At 33.7% G+C, this 18,308-nt stretch overlaps 1 protein-coding gene across 2 annotated transcripts; it reads right to left on the reverse strand.

Annotated features, from left to right (window-relative positions):
- Positions 1–614: 614 nt before the first annotated feature.
- Positions 615–5,077, reverse strand: LOC108323137 (nucleobase-ascorbate transporter 7). 2 transcript variants are annotated; one of them, XM_017555501.2, is made up of 15 exons: positions 4,871–5,077; positions 4,533–4,642; positions 4,196–4,293; positions 3,913–4,089; positions 3,734–3,834; positions 3,351–3,426; positions 3,177–3,236; positions 2,823–3,007; positions 2,536–2,632; positions 1,999–2,085; positions 1,728–1,786; positions 1,531–1,622; positions 1,370–1,447; positions 1,107–1,267; positions 615–1,006 (listed from the first exon to the last, which is right to left on the reverse strand). In XM_017555501.2, the coding sequence occupies exons 2-15, from the start codon at positions 4,636–4,638 to the stop codon at positions 788–790; spliced, it is 1,596 nt and encodes a 531-aa protein (XP_017410990.1). In that variant the 5' UTR covers positions 4,639–4,642; positions 4,871–5,077; the 3' UTR covers positions 615–787. The 2 variants fall into 2 exon arrangements, with proteins under 2 accessions (XP_017410990.1, XP_017410989.1); XM_017555500.2 differs by having other exon boundaries at positions 4,533–4,645.
- Positions 5,078–18,308: the final 13,231 nt, after the last annotated feature.

Consider the following 18,308-nt stretch of genomic DNA (forward strand, 5'->3'; position numbering starts at 1 on the left):
AAAGAATAACCAAAGAGATATAATTGATAATTCTTGTAGTCGTGAATTATGAATCAAATATAATTTATTATTATGAAGAGATGCAAAACAGGCCAAATCTAATTTGTTTTATTTTTTTTCCAAGTACGTTTTTAATTTCTGCAAATTTAATAAGTTTTTTATTTTAATTTCTAGAAATAACTTTAATGTTTCGAAAAGGTTTAAATTTATTCTTGCTTTCTACTATTATTATTATCTACTTAACATGAATTTTAGAGAAAAATAATAATTCAAAATTTTAGAAAGATTATACATAATTGTTTGGAAAGATTAAAACTAAAAAAGTTTATAGTCATCAAAGTTAGAATTTACTCATTTTATAAGATTAAAAATTAGAAATTTTAATGTTTAAAAGCGTCAATGATTTCAAACTCTTATACTTGGGATAAAATTTTAAAAGTCTACAATTTCAAACAATATGTTTTAAAGTTACATATCCAAACAATATATTTAACTATAAAACATTTTAATTTTTCTATAAAAATGAAGTACTATCTGAAAAACTTTCTTCCGCCCAACGAAAGAAAAAAACACTGATTTTTAATGATAGAATTAACTATTAGCTTCGCAAGAAAGAAGCCTGGGTTAAAAAGTTGTTCATGTTGCTGCTACACTGCTTATAGTTAAGAATGAAGAAATTGAAGACTTCTAAATTCGTTTTAGTTACCATGCAGTACCTACAATGAGCCATTGAAGGGTGCACAATTTTTTACTTCATATAACTTTCTGGCAGCATGATCCAATCCAATCACACAGAGGGGAAGAACTTGTTTAGATTAAAAGGAAGTGAATAAAACTCTTCACTCCTTGTATCTGTCTTGAACGAGCTGAATCTGTCCCACCAATGCATGCCTCTGTCTTTACGAGTTTGATTGTCTTTGTTGTGCAATGTGGCATCCAAGAACAGTGCCAATGAACCAGCAACAAATGCTTTTGATGAAAATGGGACATTGATCATGTCGTTGAACTGCCAAAAGAAGATAACTTTAAATTGGTAAGTACTATGAAGTTTGAATAACAACGCAAACTCAGCAGTGAAAAATGAGTGAATGAGAAAAGCTGAATACCCATCTGGCATGGGTGTGCACTGGACCATAGTCTCTAAATGCTGTGTACTCATTGAAGTATTGTGGTATAGAGAGGCCCATGAAAATAGAGAATCCCAAGATGAATTTAGTTCTGAAGCTGTTTAAATTGCAAAACTGAAGGAAACTGAGGCCTGCAGAACCTGGGTTGAAGGAAAAAAATTTGATGATGATGATGATGATAATAACAAGGACTTAATGAAGGTATGACAGAAAAACCAGATTCATGAGTTGATCATACATACCCACATAGGAAAAGAAAAGGCAATATAAAGCTGCAACTATTGGTGCTGGGATTGAAGCAAACACAGCTCCAAATTTTCCTGTACACTCACAAATACATATAGTACTTACTTATATTGGTTTATCAGGGAGAAAAAACATCGAAATTGCAAGTCTAACTAACCAAGTATGGAGAAAAAGATCATGAATCCAGCTGATATTTGAACAACCCTTCGGCTACCAACTCTTGTCAAAGCTAAGAGTCCAGCATTTTCTCTGGGAAAAAGCCAAGAATGATTCTTATAAGGATTCAGGTATAATATATATTCCTACTGTGAAAATGATACCTCCAGCACATGTAAGTTTGAATAAGAATCTTACACAGAAACTGATGATCCATTCCCTGTTCCAAAGATGCCAGATAACAAAATTCCCACCCCCTAATTCATAAGAAGTAGCAACTAGTGATGATGGACAAACAATAAGAAAAAAGGTACAGTAAAAATCTAGAGCAAACAGAAAACCAAAAAGTCATGATCATGATACATGCTGACATTCATTTTAAAACAAGATTTTATAATTTATGTATTACATAAAGAGAAGCTAACAAATTAGGCCGGGGGAAAATTTGCAATTCATAAACCGTGTTTACCTGCCAACCAACACCACGGCTAAGAACTGAAGGTGGCAATGGAGTTGCACTTGCATACCTTGAAACAGCAATAAAAGCACCGGTTGACTGCAGAAAATCGAAAGGTATGAGAAACCAACAATCATGATGTAAGTACGCAACAAATTGCATAGCATGATTACATTACTTTTGTTTGTATTTTTGCCTATGCCAATTTGGATGAACTGATAACAAATTTCTTGAAGTGAAGCTCCTAATATCTTTGAATATCTACTTATGTTTTTAAAATATTACAGTCTAGAAGTCATTCATTTGTTAATTGTAATAAGAAAAAATATAAGTAGATTATTGAGAAAATGTGAAGGCATTCCTGTCTCAACTCTGAATATTATCAGATTAATGAGTCAAGTGCAACAGATTTGCATACAAAATAATTGCAGTAAAGTAGGCTAATAAAATCAAAACTACATCCTTCTGGAGAAGGGTCAAAGTTTAAGAATTCCACTGCACTTGTTCAACAGCAACAAATGTAGTTCACATGCATAAAAATAAACGAACCTCTATTAGTGCAACAAATGAAGCAGCCATCGTAGCAAAAGCTTCCCCAGCAGCAAATGTAGGAGCTCCCCATTGGAATGGATATGGGATTTTAATCCTGAATTTTAGATTTTATCAGCAACAAAACTTATGAGTTAACCAAATTGAATCCATTTTTCCTTCACATTTACCCAAATAACAAAACCTTAAAACAAGTTTCAAGCTTTATCAATCAAGTGAGTCCTCCAAAATATACAGCTAAATGAAGAAGAAGCTGTTTCTGTTATTAAAAATCACAAGACCCTTACCAAGGTGCACCACTTATAATGCCAGCACGATCAGTTCTGCAAGTATCCTGAGTTTCCTGTGGTGCATGTTTATATGCTCCACCCACAGTTAGAAGATGAGCATAAATCCACACAATTGCTACTGAGAATATAACTGCAAATCGATCACAGATATGCTTTTGTCCTTTCATCACATGAGGAATGTACTGGACAAAGGAACACCACTACTTTAGAATATAGCATTTAAATTAGAGAAAATAAAGTAGAGCAAGAAGTAACATAGTTTCATCTTTGGTGTGTTAAGTACTCAGGGTTATTTTTAAATATGTTCCAAATGATGCAAGGTAATTTAACATCATGACAATTATAGATCACCTGGGAAAATACTAGTAAGATTACAATTTCTGGCAGCCCAATCTCCACACATTTTGCAAGCTACAATTCAAGAAGAAATAATCAAGAAAGAGTAAATCATACCAGTTATATAATTCATAGATTCATAGATGAAGGAAAGAAATAAGAAATAGTTCTTGTTGCAAATATCAGTACCACAGGAAAGCCCAACTCATAAAGTCCAAAGCCTGACAGAGCAACCAGGGGAACTGCAGAGAGAGGGCTTAAGAACCTATAAAAGCAAAACAAATTACTCACCAAAATTATTTGCAGAAAAATAACTTGCAGAATGGTAAAAATCGTATCTATCGGTGTAATTAGAATTAATCATGATCACTAACTAACTGGGAGTTATCAAAAGAAGGAGGGATTAGTACATTTCTAAAAGAATTAGAGCTAGCTGTGGTCCAAACAAGAAAAATAGAAACATCTTTAAACATCTGAAAGTATAAGTATTGCATGGATAATCTCAAAAAGTTCAATGTATGTGACTACAAGATGGAAGGAAAAACGATTCAAGGATCTAGACAGGAACTAACCTCACTACATTGCGCCAAAGTCCACTGAATCCAACAACAATTTGGAGGGTCGAAGCAACTATAAGCGCGCCCTGCGTCCCACGCATTATCCTCTCAAATCTCTGCATATTTATCACTAATCAGATAAACAAGGATAATGATGACATAGCAAAAAGGGCATAACAGTGTACTGAACCAACCTCCTGAGGATTCAGAATGTCACTGTAGCGACTAGCCAAAATTATTGAAATGGTAGTAGGCACAAAGGTGTAGGATCCTCCAATAACTACAGGTAGACGAGTCCCAAACAGTGTTTGGAACAATGTGTTCACGCCAGCTACAAACAGCAGAGTCTGGATCATTTTTGCTTTTTCTTCCTGTTGAAGCAGAATTGAGAACTTAGTTAGACTTAGCAACCACACAACATCATTCAAAACCATTTACTTTTTACTTTTTTTTTCTTTCTTTCTTGTCAAGACTTACGTTTCCTCCTCCCATCTGAGAAACTAGAGAGGTTGGTATTAGAACAGTTGTGCCAAGCATCACCAGATAATGTTGAAAACCAAGGAGAATCGCCTCCGCTTCATTAACATCAAAATTAATCATCACAATGACAATGAACGCAAACAAAAACTAGTTGGTTTTACTGCTCCATACCCCAAGAGACAAAAAGGTTTTAAAAAGTGTTCTTCCAAAATAATAAAATAAAAAGCCTCACCATCGATCTCATTAGCAATGTCCACCCATAAAAAATGAAGAAAAAAAAAGATCAAGTTTTTACAAAATAAAACAAAAGGGGTCAAAGAAGCAGTGAACTCACGCCAAGGAGGAGGACTAGTGATGCAGTACGAAACATTTGGAAGTTGATCTTTCACAGGGTGTGGCTGAAGCTCTTCTGGTTTGGGTGGTGGTGCAACTCCTGCCATGGTACTGCTGGAAAAATTTCACAACCAAAAGAAATAAAAAAAAGGCTCTAGCAAAGTAACAAACTACACCAGTTAGCAGAAAACCAGAACTTTTTTTTCAGAGACAAACACATGCAAGATAATAAATGCCAATGGTGTGGAAAACAAGATGAACACTTTCCTAGTGTTCTCTCTAGGGAGTGGGGGAAATGCAGGAAAGGACAATGAGCAAGTTCAGGGGTGACAGACACACCTTGTCAGTAACGTTATGCAATGCAGAAAATGCAGGGAGATTTCTTGGCCCAACAAATACAGAATGTGGAAAAAAGCATAACCCTCCTAAAGCAACAACCAAAATCAAATTCCCCTCTCACCAACTGACCATTGCTTTATATTTGTAATGATATATTCCAATATTCTAATCTCAGTCTTAAAAAATTATTATTACTACTGTTAGTGTTTCCATTTAGCAAGAAGTGATCAAGTTTTGGAAAAAGCATATGAAGCTTCCACCACCTTAACCCTTAATAACCCCTGATTTAATTTTGTATTTATTGTTTGACCATAGCTATTAATATTTTTTCAAAACTTTAACTAATTAATCAGAAACTCCTAAAAACAGTCTATCTCACGCGCTTCAGCTTATACTATAACCTTTTCAATAAGATGTTACTACTAGCATTAAAAACAAACTTGTATCATTTCATTCAATGAACTGGTGCCAGTTCAGGAAGGAAAAGCTCAATAAAACACGGTGAACATGTATATTTTTGTACTTAGACTGTTATAACAATTTTTTATACGTTATATTTTTTTTTCATTAAATAAATCACATAAGAAAGTTTCCCATTTGACCATACTTTTGCTTCTCTCAGCCAATTGTACCATAGTTCTGACTAGTGACGCAAATGATCAAACGCATTGTCTTTTTCCTTGACCCAGAATTTGAAACTTAAAATTACTATTACCCTTTTGAACAGAGTCATGGAAATTTTGAATTTTTATGAAAAGCAATTGATGATTAACGGTTAATTTTAACTTCTAAATGTAGAAAAAAAAAAGGTGAAATGCTTTCTATAAAAATGAACTGGAAGGGGCAGACTGAATGTAAATTGTGACTTTTCATCGAGGTTGCAGGTTTTTGTGCAACCGTTTAGTCCATTAATTTTTAGCATATTGCCAGATATTGGCACAGACCTCTCCGACATGTCTCCCTCTTTTGCTTGTTCATTGATGGTTTTTCATGTCACTACTTGCTTGAGTTGTCATCATTGGATGCTTTCCCTTCTTCTGTTCAATTAGGAAATCCTTTCTATTGTGACAGTGATCACACAGAAAATGCATCTGTGCCAACAAAAATGTACACAAAGTATAAAATCAGTGTCATTCCAACTTCAATATTTGTCTCTCTTATCAAATCTAAACACTATCAAGAACATTGATGGTACTTTAAGTTTAATTTTGTCAGATCATGAGAAATTGTTTTTGTTTATCTGTTTCTAATTTGTTGATTAGCTTGTATCTTTTCTCTTCAATTTTCTTAGAAAATGCCATCCTATTAAAGAAGGTTTTTCTAGATAATAATCAGAATTTCTATTTGTGCTTCCATATATTCAACTTTTTATGCATATCTATTTGTGGAGAGAACTTAGTTCAGTAACACAGACAAATTCTCGACCTTGGAATGAATATAGGGATTTGGATTTTATTTTTGCATGATCACGGGAACAGGCATATATCCCAAGTTACCAGGATCACTGAATGAACATTGATAGTACAGAGTTTTCCAGTGAGGAATAAATTCTGGCATCTTTCTATGTTAATAGCAATGGTTGCTTTTCATTTATTTTGAAATTTCACTTTGCTTAAAAAATATACATCCAAAGTTAATGAGTGATTTTTATTTACTGAAGTATTTTTTTTTTATTTTAAATTTCTATACTTTAAAATATATAATATACACTTTTGGTGCATGAATTATATCATTTTTATAATATTGGTAACAGTTTGCGTGAATGGGGTATTCAATGTGCCACTTCATTGCTACATTTTCAGTAACTTTGAAACTTGAACTGTGAATTTATATATTGAATAAAAGAAAATAACACCATAGTTGAAATTTGTAGAACATATTATTGTCTTGAAATAAGCAGTGGTTTCTTTTATATTATATTTTATTAGAAAGTTATAAACAGTTTCTTTCACAAGTTCATGTGCTGTATGAGATTGAAGTCAAAGACTTCCAGTTCTATTAATTAATGGGTTGACTCGGTTTCTTCTAGTATTCATAAAAGTCTGAGTTGTTGCTATAATTTAAATCAATTAACAGAACAAGAAGATTTAATTAGGCTCCAACCCCAAGTGAATGTGTTAAGATATTAAGAAAATAACTAAAATACTTTCTTTTGCTCTTAGTTTTTTTTTCTTCCAAGTTTTATTGGGTTTCTTGTAAATAAAAATATAATATTTTTTCTCAATTTTAATAAAATGTTTATAAACTCTTTTATTTCTAATTTAAATTAGGTAAATAGTAAAAGTATAAATGAGAGAAAAGTAATTAATATCATGGTGAACTTCAAAAATAACATTGAAGTCCAAGTTAAATTTTTTTTTAAATAAAATACTTAAAGAAATGAAAAATAATAATATTTAATTAAAATGAACTCAATTATAAAAAATTAAACTATTTTTTTTTATTAAAAGGATGTTTCTTAGTTTAATTTTAAAAAAAATAATTTACTAAAATGAATAGGTTCGTACACTACTTTAAGTAGTTGAAAAAAAATATATCCATGTTTACATTATTATCCATTACACATTTTTTAACTCAACAGTATTTTTAGTAAATTTTTAAATATGATAAGCAGAATTAAATATAAATAGTGAAACTTGTTTTTTCAATATTAAAAGTGTATCTAGATAGATTAATATATATATATATATATATATATATATATATATATATATTATACTTTAAAAAACTGAAAACACCTTTTACGATTTTTACTTTATTTTTTTTGTTTATAAAAGGTGTCTTTCATTTATAGTTTGTTGCTTCTATGTTAAGATTTGATATTTTGATATAATTTGTTTATAAGTTGATGACTATACATTGCTAAGGAACAAATCCATATACGAATTTAGTTGAAGGAAATAAAACTATTTTGTTAGACCAATATTTAGTAGTTATAATAATTATTTTAAAAAATATATTTATTGAAATGTTATTTTTTAATTTAATTTTAGACTTTAAAATATAGTTTAGTAACTATAATATTAGATAAATAAAGTAGTTTAATTAGTTTTTAATATAAAAGTATATTTTTTTTATAAATTTAGTCTTTATAGAGATATAATTCTTATTATAAATGAAATATAATATATTTTGTAACAATGTAACATTTTTTCTTCAAACATACGTATTTAACCTTAAAAGTTTTGTTAAGATATTTTTTTATCATTCTATCAAAACCTAACTTTGAGATATCAACTTTGATACTATTAAAATTTGACAAATATATCATATTATGCAAGTAATAAAATTGGAAAATAATTTTTTTTCCCAAAATTTGTGTTTATTTAAATAATACGCATTTTCATTCATTAAGAAAAAAGAAACTTAGTGACATTGATTCATTAAAGTTAAAGTTCAAATTTAATTCTAACATCAAAATGCATAAGAAAATCGAATTATAACATCAAAATGCATGAGAAAATTGAATTCTAACAACCAATGTTACTTGACAAGCGAATGATCAGGATTGTATTTCATAAATTTCATAAACCTCATTGCATCATACTTTCTCACTCCAAAAAGAGATTTATTATATCCCATCTACAAAAAAAAAAAGAGTGTAAAAGTTAGTAGAGATCCATTTTTATAATCCTAAATGTTTTAACCATGACATTCAACATAAATTGAAAAGAGTTTAAAACAAATATAAACATAAATATCTAAAATTTATTGGTTTAATTCCAATAACACTTTCTTATCATAAAAGTTCATTTTATATATCTAGAAATAAAATATAACATTTGTTTACTATTAATTTATCCTTTAATAGATGTTTGTTAGACTATGAGATCACTAATACAAAAATCACTTATAACATCACGCGTTCAACATCCCATAACAGAACAATCAACGTTAACAATGACCGGTGACATTGTTGTAAATAAATTTAATCGCTCCATGTCATTTTGGAATCCAACTTGCCGTCTAAAATGCATTAACATCGATCCTAAAAAATTTGGACGTTTTATATGCCTGCCAGTAGTTATTTTTTTATTTTTTCTTTTAAATCAACCAAGAAAACGTCGCATAGATTAGGGTTTCGACGTTTTATTGACCAACCATAAGCCAAAAGGTCAATCCTTTTTATTATATTTTTCTTTTTTCTTTTAAACCAATCACACAACGTCAAACTCTTTTTGGACTTCGACGTTTTATTTGCCAGTAGTTATTCTTTTTATTTTTTCTTTTAAATCAACAAAGAAAACGTCGCATTAATCAGGGCTTCGACATTTTATTGACCAGCCAAAAGCCAAATGGTCAATTCTTTTTTATTATATTTTTCTTTTCTCTTTTTAAACCAACTACAAAACGTTGAATTCTTTGTGGGCTTCGACGTTTTATTTGCTAGCGGTTATTCTTTTTATTTTTTATTTTAAACCAACCCCTAAAACGTCCAATTACTAGGGCTTTGACGTTTTATTATGCACAATAAGTCAAAGGGTCACTTCATTACATGTCATATTTTTTTGGGGCTTCGACATTTTATTGACCAGTCAGAAGCCAAAGGGTCAATCCCTTTTTTATATTTTTCCTTTTTTCTTTAGAACCAACCACAAAACATTGAACTCTTTAGGACTCCGACGTGATGGGCATTGGAGTAGTTAGGCGCATTAATTCTGGCTCCCAGCAGTTATTTTTTTTTTCTTTTAAACCAATCCATAAAACCTCCATTTTCTATAAATACAGTTTCAGAGCCTCGGATAACCTCTACACCTCCATTTATAAAATTTCTCATAAGAACTCCTTCAAGGTTTCTTTGTGTTAACTTTTTTGTGTGTGTTTCTATTAGCTCCTTCAAGGTAACAAAAATGAGTCATTTCTTTGTGGTTTGATTCTTTGTCATGTTCAAAAGCTTGAAGGAATGATAGAAACACAAATAATAGGTTGATACATTTGAATTTCGCACCCTTTCAAAACGCTACAACTTCCATTCATAAAACTTCTCGTAACAATCTGTTAATTTTTTCTTTGTTTTTCTATCAACTCTTTCAAGTTCACAAAAGCAAGTCTTTTCCTTGTGGTTGGATTCTTTGTGCATGGTGAAAAGCTTGAAGGAGTGATAAAAATCCAAAGAAAAAGGTTGAGAGATTTGAATTTCGCACCCTTTCAAAACGCTACAATCTCCACTCACTAAAATCCTTCTACATTTTAACTATCTAGTGGATCTTTTTGTGGTTAGATTTTCATTTCTTTCCTATGTTTTGTGTTATTATGCTTTTCTTTTGTTTTTGTTTTCATTTATGAACATATGTTTTGTAAAAATGGATTTCTATTAGAAATCTTTGAAGTTGTTTTACGTCGAATCCTCCATCGAGTTCGACGTACTATTGGTGGTTTAAAAAAAAAGGATTTATTATGCTTTTCGTTTGTAACCAAATGCACTTTCCCAAGCATAGTTAACGTCAAAGACGTTCCAAATTCTACGTGAATATCTTCGTTTCTAAGAGAGCATTTATCATGACCAACAAATTGTCTTTTCCCATATGACGTAGACGCCAAACAATGTCCAACTTCGACGTTAATCTTTTCGTTTGTAACAACAACATTTATCAAGATTAACCAAATACACTTTCCCATGCATAGTTAACGTCAGAGACTTTCCAAAATTTGACATGAATATCTTCGTTTTTAAAGAGAGCATTTATCATGATCAACAAACTACCTTTTCCCATATGGCGTGGACGTCGTACAGTTTCCAACTTAGACTTGCATCTTTTCATTTCTAAAAAGAGCATTTATCAAAATTAACCAAATACACTTTCCCATGCACAGTTAACGTCGCAGACTTTCCAAGTTCGACGTTCATATGTTCGTTTCTTACAATAACATTTATGATGACCAACAAAGCCTTTTCCCATATAAAGTAGACGTCGAATTGTGTCAAAATTGGACGCCAAAGTTCAAGTCCATTTTCTTTAAATACAGTTTCAAATCCTTGATCTACACCTCCATCAATTTCTCCACTAAACGAAAACATTTCTTTGTTAACGATGAAGGCATGGTGGAAAACCAGAGGAAAATGTTAACACTTATGAATTTCAAAGACATTCTCCTGTGTTTCGTTTTAATGTATTACTTCCTGTATTCATTTTTGACACTATGTTTTGTAAAAATGGATTTCTTTTAGAAATCCTCTATGATATCGGACGCCAGTTAATTTAAAAATTTGGTTTCATATTCATAATCATGTAACTTAAAAAGTGAATAAAATCCAGGTCTTTTCATCGAATGCATTCAATATTCGACGTCATACTAAGATTTAAACTATCTTCAAGTTGTTCTCACCCTAAGATATAAGTTAGATATGAAATCTAATGGTAGAAAACAACTTGAAGAAAATTTAAAAAATGAATCATACATTGCTAATGAAGAAGTTGAACAACTTTTTTATAGATTTACTTTAATTCTTGAAATTGTTTCAACATTAAACATATTGTGAACCATATTTCTTTGTTCTGAGCACTGCCCTTTTAGTAAGATATCTTAACCAATTATGTACTGTAAAAAACATTTTGTTGACTTGAATTTGAAAGGGCACCTTCATATGAACTGAAGATGAATGCGCCACTTTGAAATACAAGTTAGAAAATTGCATTTTAAAGAACATAAATGCTCTGAAATCTAAGGAAAAGAAAATTCAAAGGAAATAAAAAAAATGAATCATAATATGTTCAATAGGGAAACAAGAGGCAAGGCGTTACGTGAAATGAGAGCTACATTTGTAGATTAATAGGTGACGTCCATTTGGCCAAGACATCGACGTGCAATAACATTACATCATGGATAAGAAGTACAACATGTAATTATACCTACTAACTGCCACCTAGTATGAACGTCGAAGCCCAGCCGCATTTGATGTTCAAACATCATTAAGTGAAAAAGTAATAAATTTTAAAAGATTCTGATATGAACATGTTGACGTCGAGGAGCCTAGAACTCGATGTCAAACCTTTGAACTCCATTACCACTAACTTAAAAATTGAATAAACTCCAGGCTTTGCATCAAACGCAGTCCATATTTGACATCAACTATGTAAATAGATTCTAAATTTAAATTGTCAACTTGAAGTTGTTTACACATTAAGAAATCAAATAACTCTGAAATCTAATCGTACAAAACAACTCCAAGACAATTTAAAAAAAGAATCATACATTGCTAAATGATGAAGTTGAACAACATTTTTATAAATTTATTTTAGTTCTTAAATTTGTTTCAGCATTAAACATATTGTGAACCATATTTCTTTTTTCCTGAGCACTTCCCTTTCAGTAAGATATCTTAACCATTTCTGTACTATAAAAAACATTTTGTTGACTTGAATTTTCAAAGGGCACCTTCATATAAATTGAAGATGATGAATGCGCCACTTTGAAATTCAAGTGATCAAATTGCAAGAGGCAAAGGGTTACGTGAAATGCAAGCTATATTTATAGATGAAACGGTGACGTCGAAGTGGCTAAGCAGTACAACGTGTAATTATGCCTACTAATTATCAGAGTCCACCAAATCATATGAACGTCGAAACCCAGCCGAATTCGACGTTCAAACATCATTCAGTGAAAAAGTAATAAATCTCTTTAGATTCAGATATGAACTACTTGACGTTCAACCCCCCAGAAATCGACGTGAAAAACATCATTGGTAACATCACACCATTAATGCTCCCAACTACTCCAATGCCCATCACGTCGAAGCCCCAAAGACTTCGACGTGTTATGGGAGGTTAAAAAGGAAAAAGAAAAAAATAATAAAAAAGGGTACGACCTTTGGCTTCACGCTGAAGAAGAAAACGTTAAAGCCCCAGAGACTTTGATGTAATATTAATGCTCTGGTAACAACACACCATTAATATTCCCAACTATTCCAATGCCCGTCATGTCAAAGCCCTAGAGACTTCGACCTGTTATGGGAGGTTAAAAAGAAAAAGAAAAAAAGAATAAAAAAGTAAGGAACTCTTTGGCTTATAGCTGACCAATAATACGTCGAAGCCCCATAGAATTGGACGTATTGGGTATTGATTTAAAAGAAAAAAGAAAAAATAATTAAAAAGGGAGAAACTCTTTGGGTTATAGCTGACCAATAGTACATCGAAGCCCTGTAGAACTCGACGTACTCTTGATGGTTTAAAAGGAAAAAGAAAAAAGAATTAAAAAGGGAGAAACTCTTTGGCTTCTGGCTAATCAATAATACGTTGAAGCCCCATATAAATCGACGACTCTTGGTGGTTTAAAAGAAAAAAAGAATAAAAGAATGGCGCGCTGGTTTAAATATTATCACCATAGAATGTCGAATTGTATGGGGCTTCGCATTTTATCACTAGTGCAGAAAGAGATTTAGACGTCTATTATTTTGGGCTTTTAACGTCAAATCCCGATCCGATGTCTTTATGGGTGATGTTAATGGGACGTCGGACTCTATAGAGTCCGACGTCTTTATAGAAGTCGGATTACACCAAAACCGAAGTCTATAAAGACGTCGGATTACACAAAAACCGACGTCTATAGACATTGGACATGACATTAACCGACGTCTATTGCAGCTCATGTCTTTGGGTAGCGTAGTAGCACCTTCTTCCTTTGCTAGTTTCGTCATAAGAAGAGCTTGCGTCTTTTGGATCTCTTATGGCATTTCAACCGAAAACCGAATCTGGGTTCTTGCCTAGTTCCATTCCAACCGATAATGAAAACGAATACGGTGACATGAGAACTAGGCAAGGACCCAGGTTCGGTTTTGGGTTGAAATGCTATAAGACATCCAAAAGACTCAAGCTTTCCTTACGAGGAAACTAGCAAAGGGGGAAGGTGCTACTACGCTACCCAAAGACACGAGAAAAACTGCACCAAAACACAACGAAAACTCATTTTAATCGATTCAAATGGAAGATAATCTATCAAAGACTAATTTAATTAGAGTAAAAGTAAGATTAAACGGTAAAAAAGAGATAAAACACACTTGAAAATGCAATGTCGCGGAGAGAAAAGGCGAGGAGGAAGACGATGAAGTGCGCGTAACCGTGGGTTCGCGATTTCTGATTTAACAGGAATCACGACGTCGGTGCCCCCAGTGCCCGACCTCTGTTCTCGACTAGACATCGGGGACCTCACTAATATGACGTTCATTCGATTTAAAAATTAATATTCGCGGTGTATATAGACGTCAGACATAAGGGGAGCCGACGTCCAAAACAACATTTCACCTATCCTGTCAGGCCATTTAGACGTCGGATGGTGGGATCAGACGTCTATATGGCGGAAAAAACAACTTTTCACCTACCTGTCAGGCATATTTGTGACAAGGGGCCAACGTCGATAATCGTATATAGACGCCGGGATGGCGGGATCAGACATATATATGCCGAAAAAAAAAACTTTTCATCTACCTGTCAAACATATAAACGTCTATTAGGAGGGGCACCGACGTCTATAATATTATAGAGGTCGGGGTCCCCCTAACCGACGTCTATATGCCCAACTTATTTACGAAAATTCCATTGGTCAATAATTTACGTTGGTTATTTTGTGGTTCGACATCTACGGGGTGACGTTAAAGGCCAATTCTGCACTAGTGTATTTAAATAGAACTTCGAATTTACCTTGTGTTCGACGTTGAATATGTTTTAATGAATGTAAAAAACATAACACAATCTCACTATTTCTTCGCGCTTTAATTTCTGCTTGAACTTTCTTCTTCGAGGACGAGTGCAAACAACAAAGAAGGTTAGTTTTAAGTCGTTTATGTCTTTCGAATGTCATTTGATACTCATTTACTTTGTTTTTCATTTGGTTTGACCGATTGATTTTCGTTTATCTTTAGGCTTTTTGCGTACGTGGTCAGCGAACTTCATCTTCTCCAACGACACCATTTCAAGGTTGGTTTCTTTTCCCTTCAATGGCTTACGTATGATATATGTGTTCGTGTTTGATGTTGTGTTTGTGGATTCTGGACATATGATATATGTATTACGATAGATATTTGTGTTCGTGTACGTATGATAGTGTTTTTTCCTTCAACGTATGCATGATAGGTATTGTTTGTTGGTTCTGGACGTAAGTTAGTTTTATTCTTTGACGTGGATTCTTTGTTTTTGTTGTTTTAAAATTACTTAGAGTAGTATGGGTCGAAACTGGATTCATCAGCATTGTATTAGTGAAGAATATGAGTGAGGGGTTTTTGAGTTCATAGAATATGTTAAAGAACACACAAAATCAGTGAACGAGGCATATTTTTGCCCTTGTGTTCGTTGTCTCAATCAAGTATTTGAAGACTTGGACAACATCCGTGATCATATGTTCATCTATGGAATAATGAGAAGTTATACAGTTTGGACTTGGCATGGGGAAGTATCATATAAGCCAACAACATTAAGAGGTTCAGATTATGTCGACGAATGGATGAGTGATCATTTAGATGAAATGGTACGTGACGTTGGCGAAGAAAATTTTGGAAGAGATAATTTATACAAAAGTCCTAAGAACAATTCAGAGTAAGAGTTATATCCAGGATGCATCAATTTTACACGGTTGTCAGCAACTTTGAAATTGTTTTTGTTTCAAAGCAAGAAACGGATGGACTGATAAAAGTTTCACAGAATTGTTGGAGTTGCTAAAGGAGATGCTTCCAGAAAATAACATGTTACCTATCCGTAATTACGACGCGAGGAAAATTCTATGTTCAATGGGTTTGGAACACCAAAAAATACATGCATGTCCCAATGAAGGTGTGTCTGACATGTGGTTCGTCACGATTTAAGAAGAAACTTGATGGAAATAATGATGAAGACAATAATGGTCCACCGGCTAAGGTCATGTGGTACTTACCTATAGTACCTGGGTTGAAAAGATTATTTTCTGTTAAAGAAGATGCGAAAAATCTTATGTGGCACGTTGATGGAAGAAAATGTGATCATCTTCTTCGACACCCAGCTAATTGCCCACAATGGAAAAAGATTGATGAAACATTTCCTGAATTTAGTGTAGAGCCAAGAAACTTAAGACTTGCACTTGCTTCCGATGGTATGAATCCTTATGGCAACTTAAATAGCAAACATACTTCATGGCTAGTTCTGTTGGTGATTTACAATCTATCTCCTTTGTTGTGCATGAAGAGAAAATACATGATGTTTATCTAAAACCGTTAATTGATTATTTAAGGGTTAAATGTTTTTCGTCCCTTAAGTATCACACGATTTTGGTTTTAGTCCCTACTCAAAACTTTGATGGTTTTTAGTCCTCGTAGTTTTGAAACTATTAGTATTAGTCCTTAAAAATGGACGGCGTTAAGTTTTAGTAGATGTGGCAAACGACGATGCAAGATTTGATGCCAGTTGTACTCTGCACTCTCTGCCACGTTAGTTTTCTTTTTATTGATGAGATTAAGTGGCACGAGTGTTTAATTCAAATCAGATTAAGAATTAGGGTTGTTAATTGGGTTCTTAATTAAGTAAGAAGAGCTTGTTGCCATCGTTGAAGAAGAGGAGGAGCTGAAGACAATGAAGGACCACATCGACCTTGACTCATCACAAGCGAAGCAGCAAAAAGCGCGTGACTTCAAGGACCTCGCTGGAAGCTTCTTCTCCGCGGCTTCGGTTTTCAGCAAGAAATTGCAAAAGTGGCGGCAGAAGTAGAAAGCAAAGAAGCGGAGGAACGATGCTCTTTTGGTGGAGAAGCCGATCGGGCGGCAGTTCCGGGACATGCAGTCGAAGATCGCCAACTACGGCTTCGGGTGGCGGTCTTGCGACACCGATCGAAGGTTTTCGCTGGACGCATGGCAGTTCTCCCTAGACGCGGGCAGTTCTCGCTTGACGCCGGGAGGATGTCGTTCGACGACCCTCGGTACCCGCTGGAGGAGCCACGGGCGTCGTGGGACGGTTATTTGCTGGAACGAAGCAATTTTCCGAGGATGCCGACGATGCTTTCGGTGGTGGAAGACGCGTCGGTGCAGCATGTGATGAGGACTGATACGCAGATTCCTGTGGAGGAGGATTCGGTGAATGACGATGAGGGCATTCCTGGTGAGAATGCAAAACGAAAGAGTACTACTTTGATTCGAGTTCTAGGAGGAGGAAGAGTCTTGATAGGTCTATTTGGTTAGGAAGAGTGTTAGTTTGGAGGTGGATGAGTTGACTAACAATGGAAGCGGTGGTGCGAATGGGAATGGGAATTTGAATGTAAATGCGAATGCTAAGGTGGCTCCTTCTAGAGTGGATTATGTGCAGGGTGTGAGAATGGGGTTTAATGAAAGGGAATTCGGGTCAAATTCAATGCTGGAATAAAAAGATTATGTGCTTGGTGGAGGAGTGCTTATTAATCTGATTTCAATCAACAACTCGTGCCACTTAATTTCATCAATAAAAAGAAAACTAACGTGGCAAATTGTGCAGAGCGCAGCTGGCATCAAACCTGGCCTCGTTGTTTGTCACATCTACTAAAACTTAACGCCATCCATTTTTAAGGACTAATACTAAGAGTTTCAAAACTACGAGGACTAAAAACCATCAAAGTTGAGTAGGGACTAAAACCAAAATCGTGTGATACTTAAGGGACAAAAAACATATTTAACCCATTATTTAAAAATGTTGTGGAAAGTGGGCATCGAGGTCTTCGATTCATATTCAGAAGAAAACTTTTGTTTGCGTCACCTGTTGTTTTGCACCATAAATCATTTCCTAGCATATGGGAACTTGAGTGGTTACAATGTTAAAGGTCATTTTGCATGTCCGATTTGTGAAGAAAATACTACTTATCTTCAACTGAAGCATAGACAAAAAACTGTGTACACAAGACACCGAAGATTCCTTTCTCGAAATCACCCTTACCGTAGATTGAAGAAAGCGTTTAATGGAAGTCAGGAAGATGATGTAGTGTCCAGACCCTTTAGTGGGGAAGGAAGTATACAACTAGGTGAGGAACATTGATGTTGTCTTCAAAAAACATAAAAAGAAGACCATTGAGAAAAACATTTGGAAAAAATGATCAATATTCTATAATCTTCCATACTGGTGTAAACTTGATGTGTGACATTGCATAAACGTGATGCAGGTTGAAAAAAATGTATGTGATAATGTTGTTGGGAGTTTGCTAAATGTAAAAGGAAAGACAAAAGATGGAGCGAAAGCACAACAAGACTTGGTTGACATGAGAATTCGTTCTGAGTTACATCCGCAATCTATAGGAAGACATGTCTATCATCCTCCAACTTGTCACACTCTTTCAAAAAAAGAAAAGCAATTTTTTTGTCAATGCTTACATAATGTGAAGGTTCCACAAAGTTATTCATCAAATATTAGTAGGCTTGTTTCTATGCAAGATTCAAAGTTAATTGGTTTAAAGTCTCACGATTGTCATGTCTTAATGCAAAAACTTTTACCAATAGCTATTCGAGCCATATTACCTGCTT

The sequence above is a fragment of the Vigna angularis genome, chromosome 10 (assembly GCF_016808095.1).
Source record: "Vigna angularis cultivar LongXiaoDou No.4 chromosome 10, ASM1680809v1, whole genome shotgun sequence".
NCBI lineage: Eukaryota > Viridiplantae > Streptophyta > Magnoliopsida > Fabales > Fabaceae > Vigna > Vigna angularis.

Bases quoted from the DNA above. Each gene is read 5' to 3' on its own strand.
- LOC108323137 (XM_017555501.2), bottom strand. From the start codon at position 4,638: ATGGCAGGAGTTGCACCACCACCCAAACCAGAAGAGCTTCAGCCACAC. The intron at 2,633-2,822 runs GTAAGGGTCTTG...TCTAAAATTCAG, and splicing joins ATTATAAGTGGTGCACCTTG to GATTAAAATCCCATATCCAT. The intron at 1,448-1,530 runs GTTAGTTAGACT...GTGAGTGTACAG, and splicing joins GATCTTTTTCTCCATACTTG to GAAAATTTGGAGCTGTGTTT.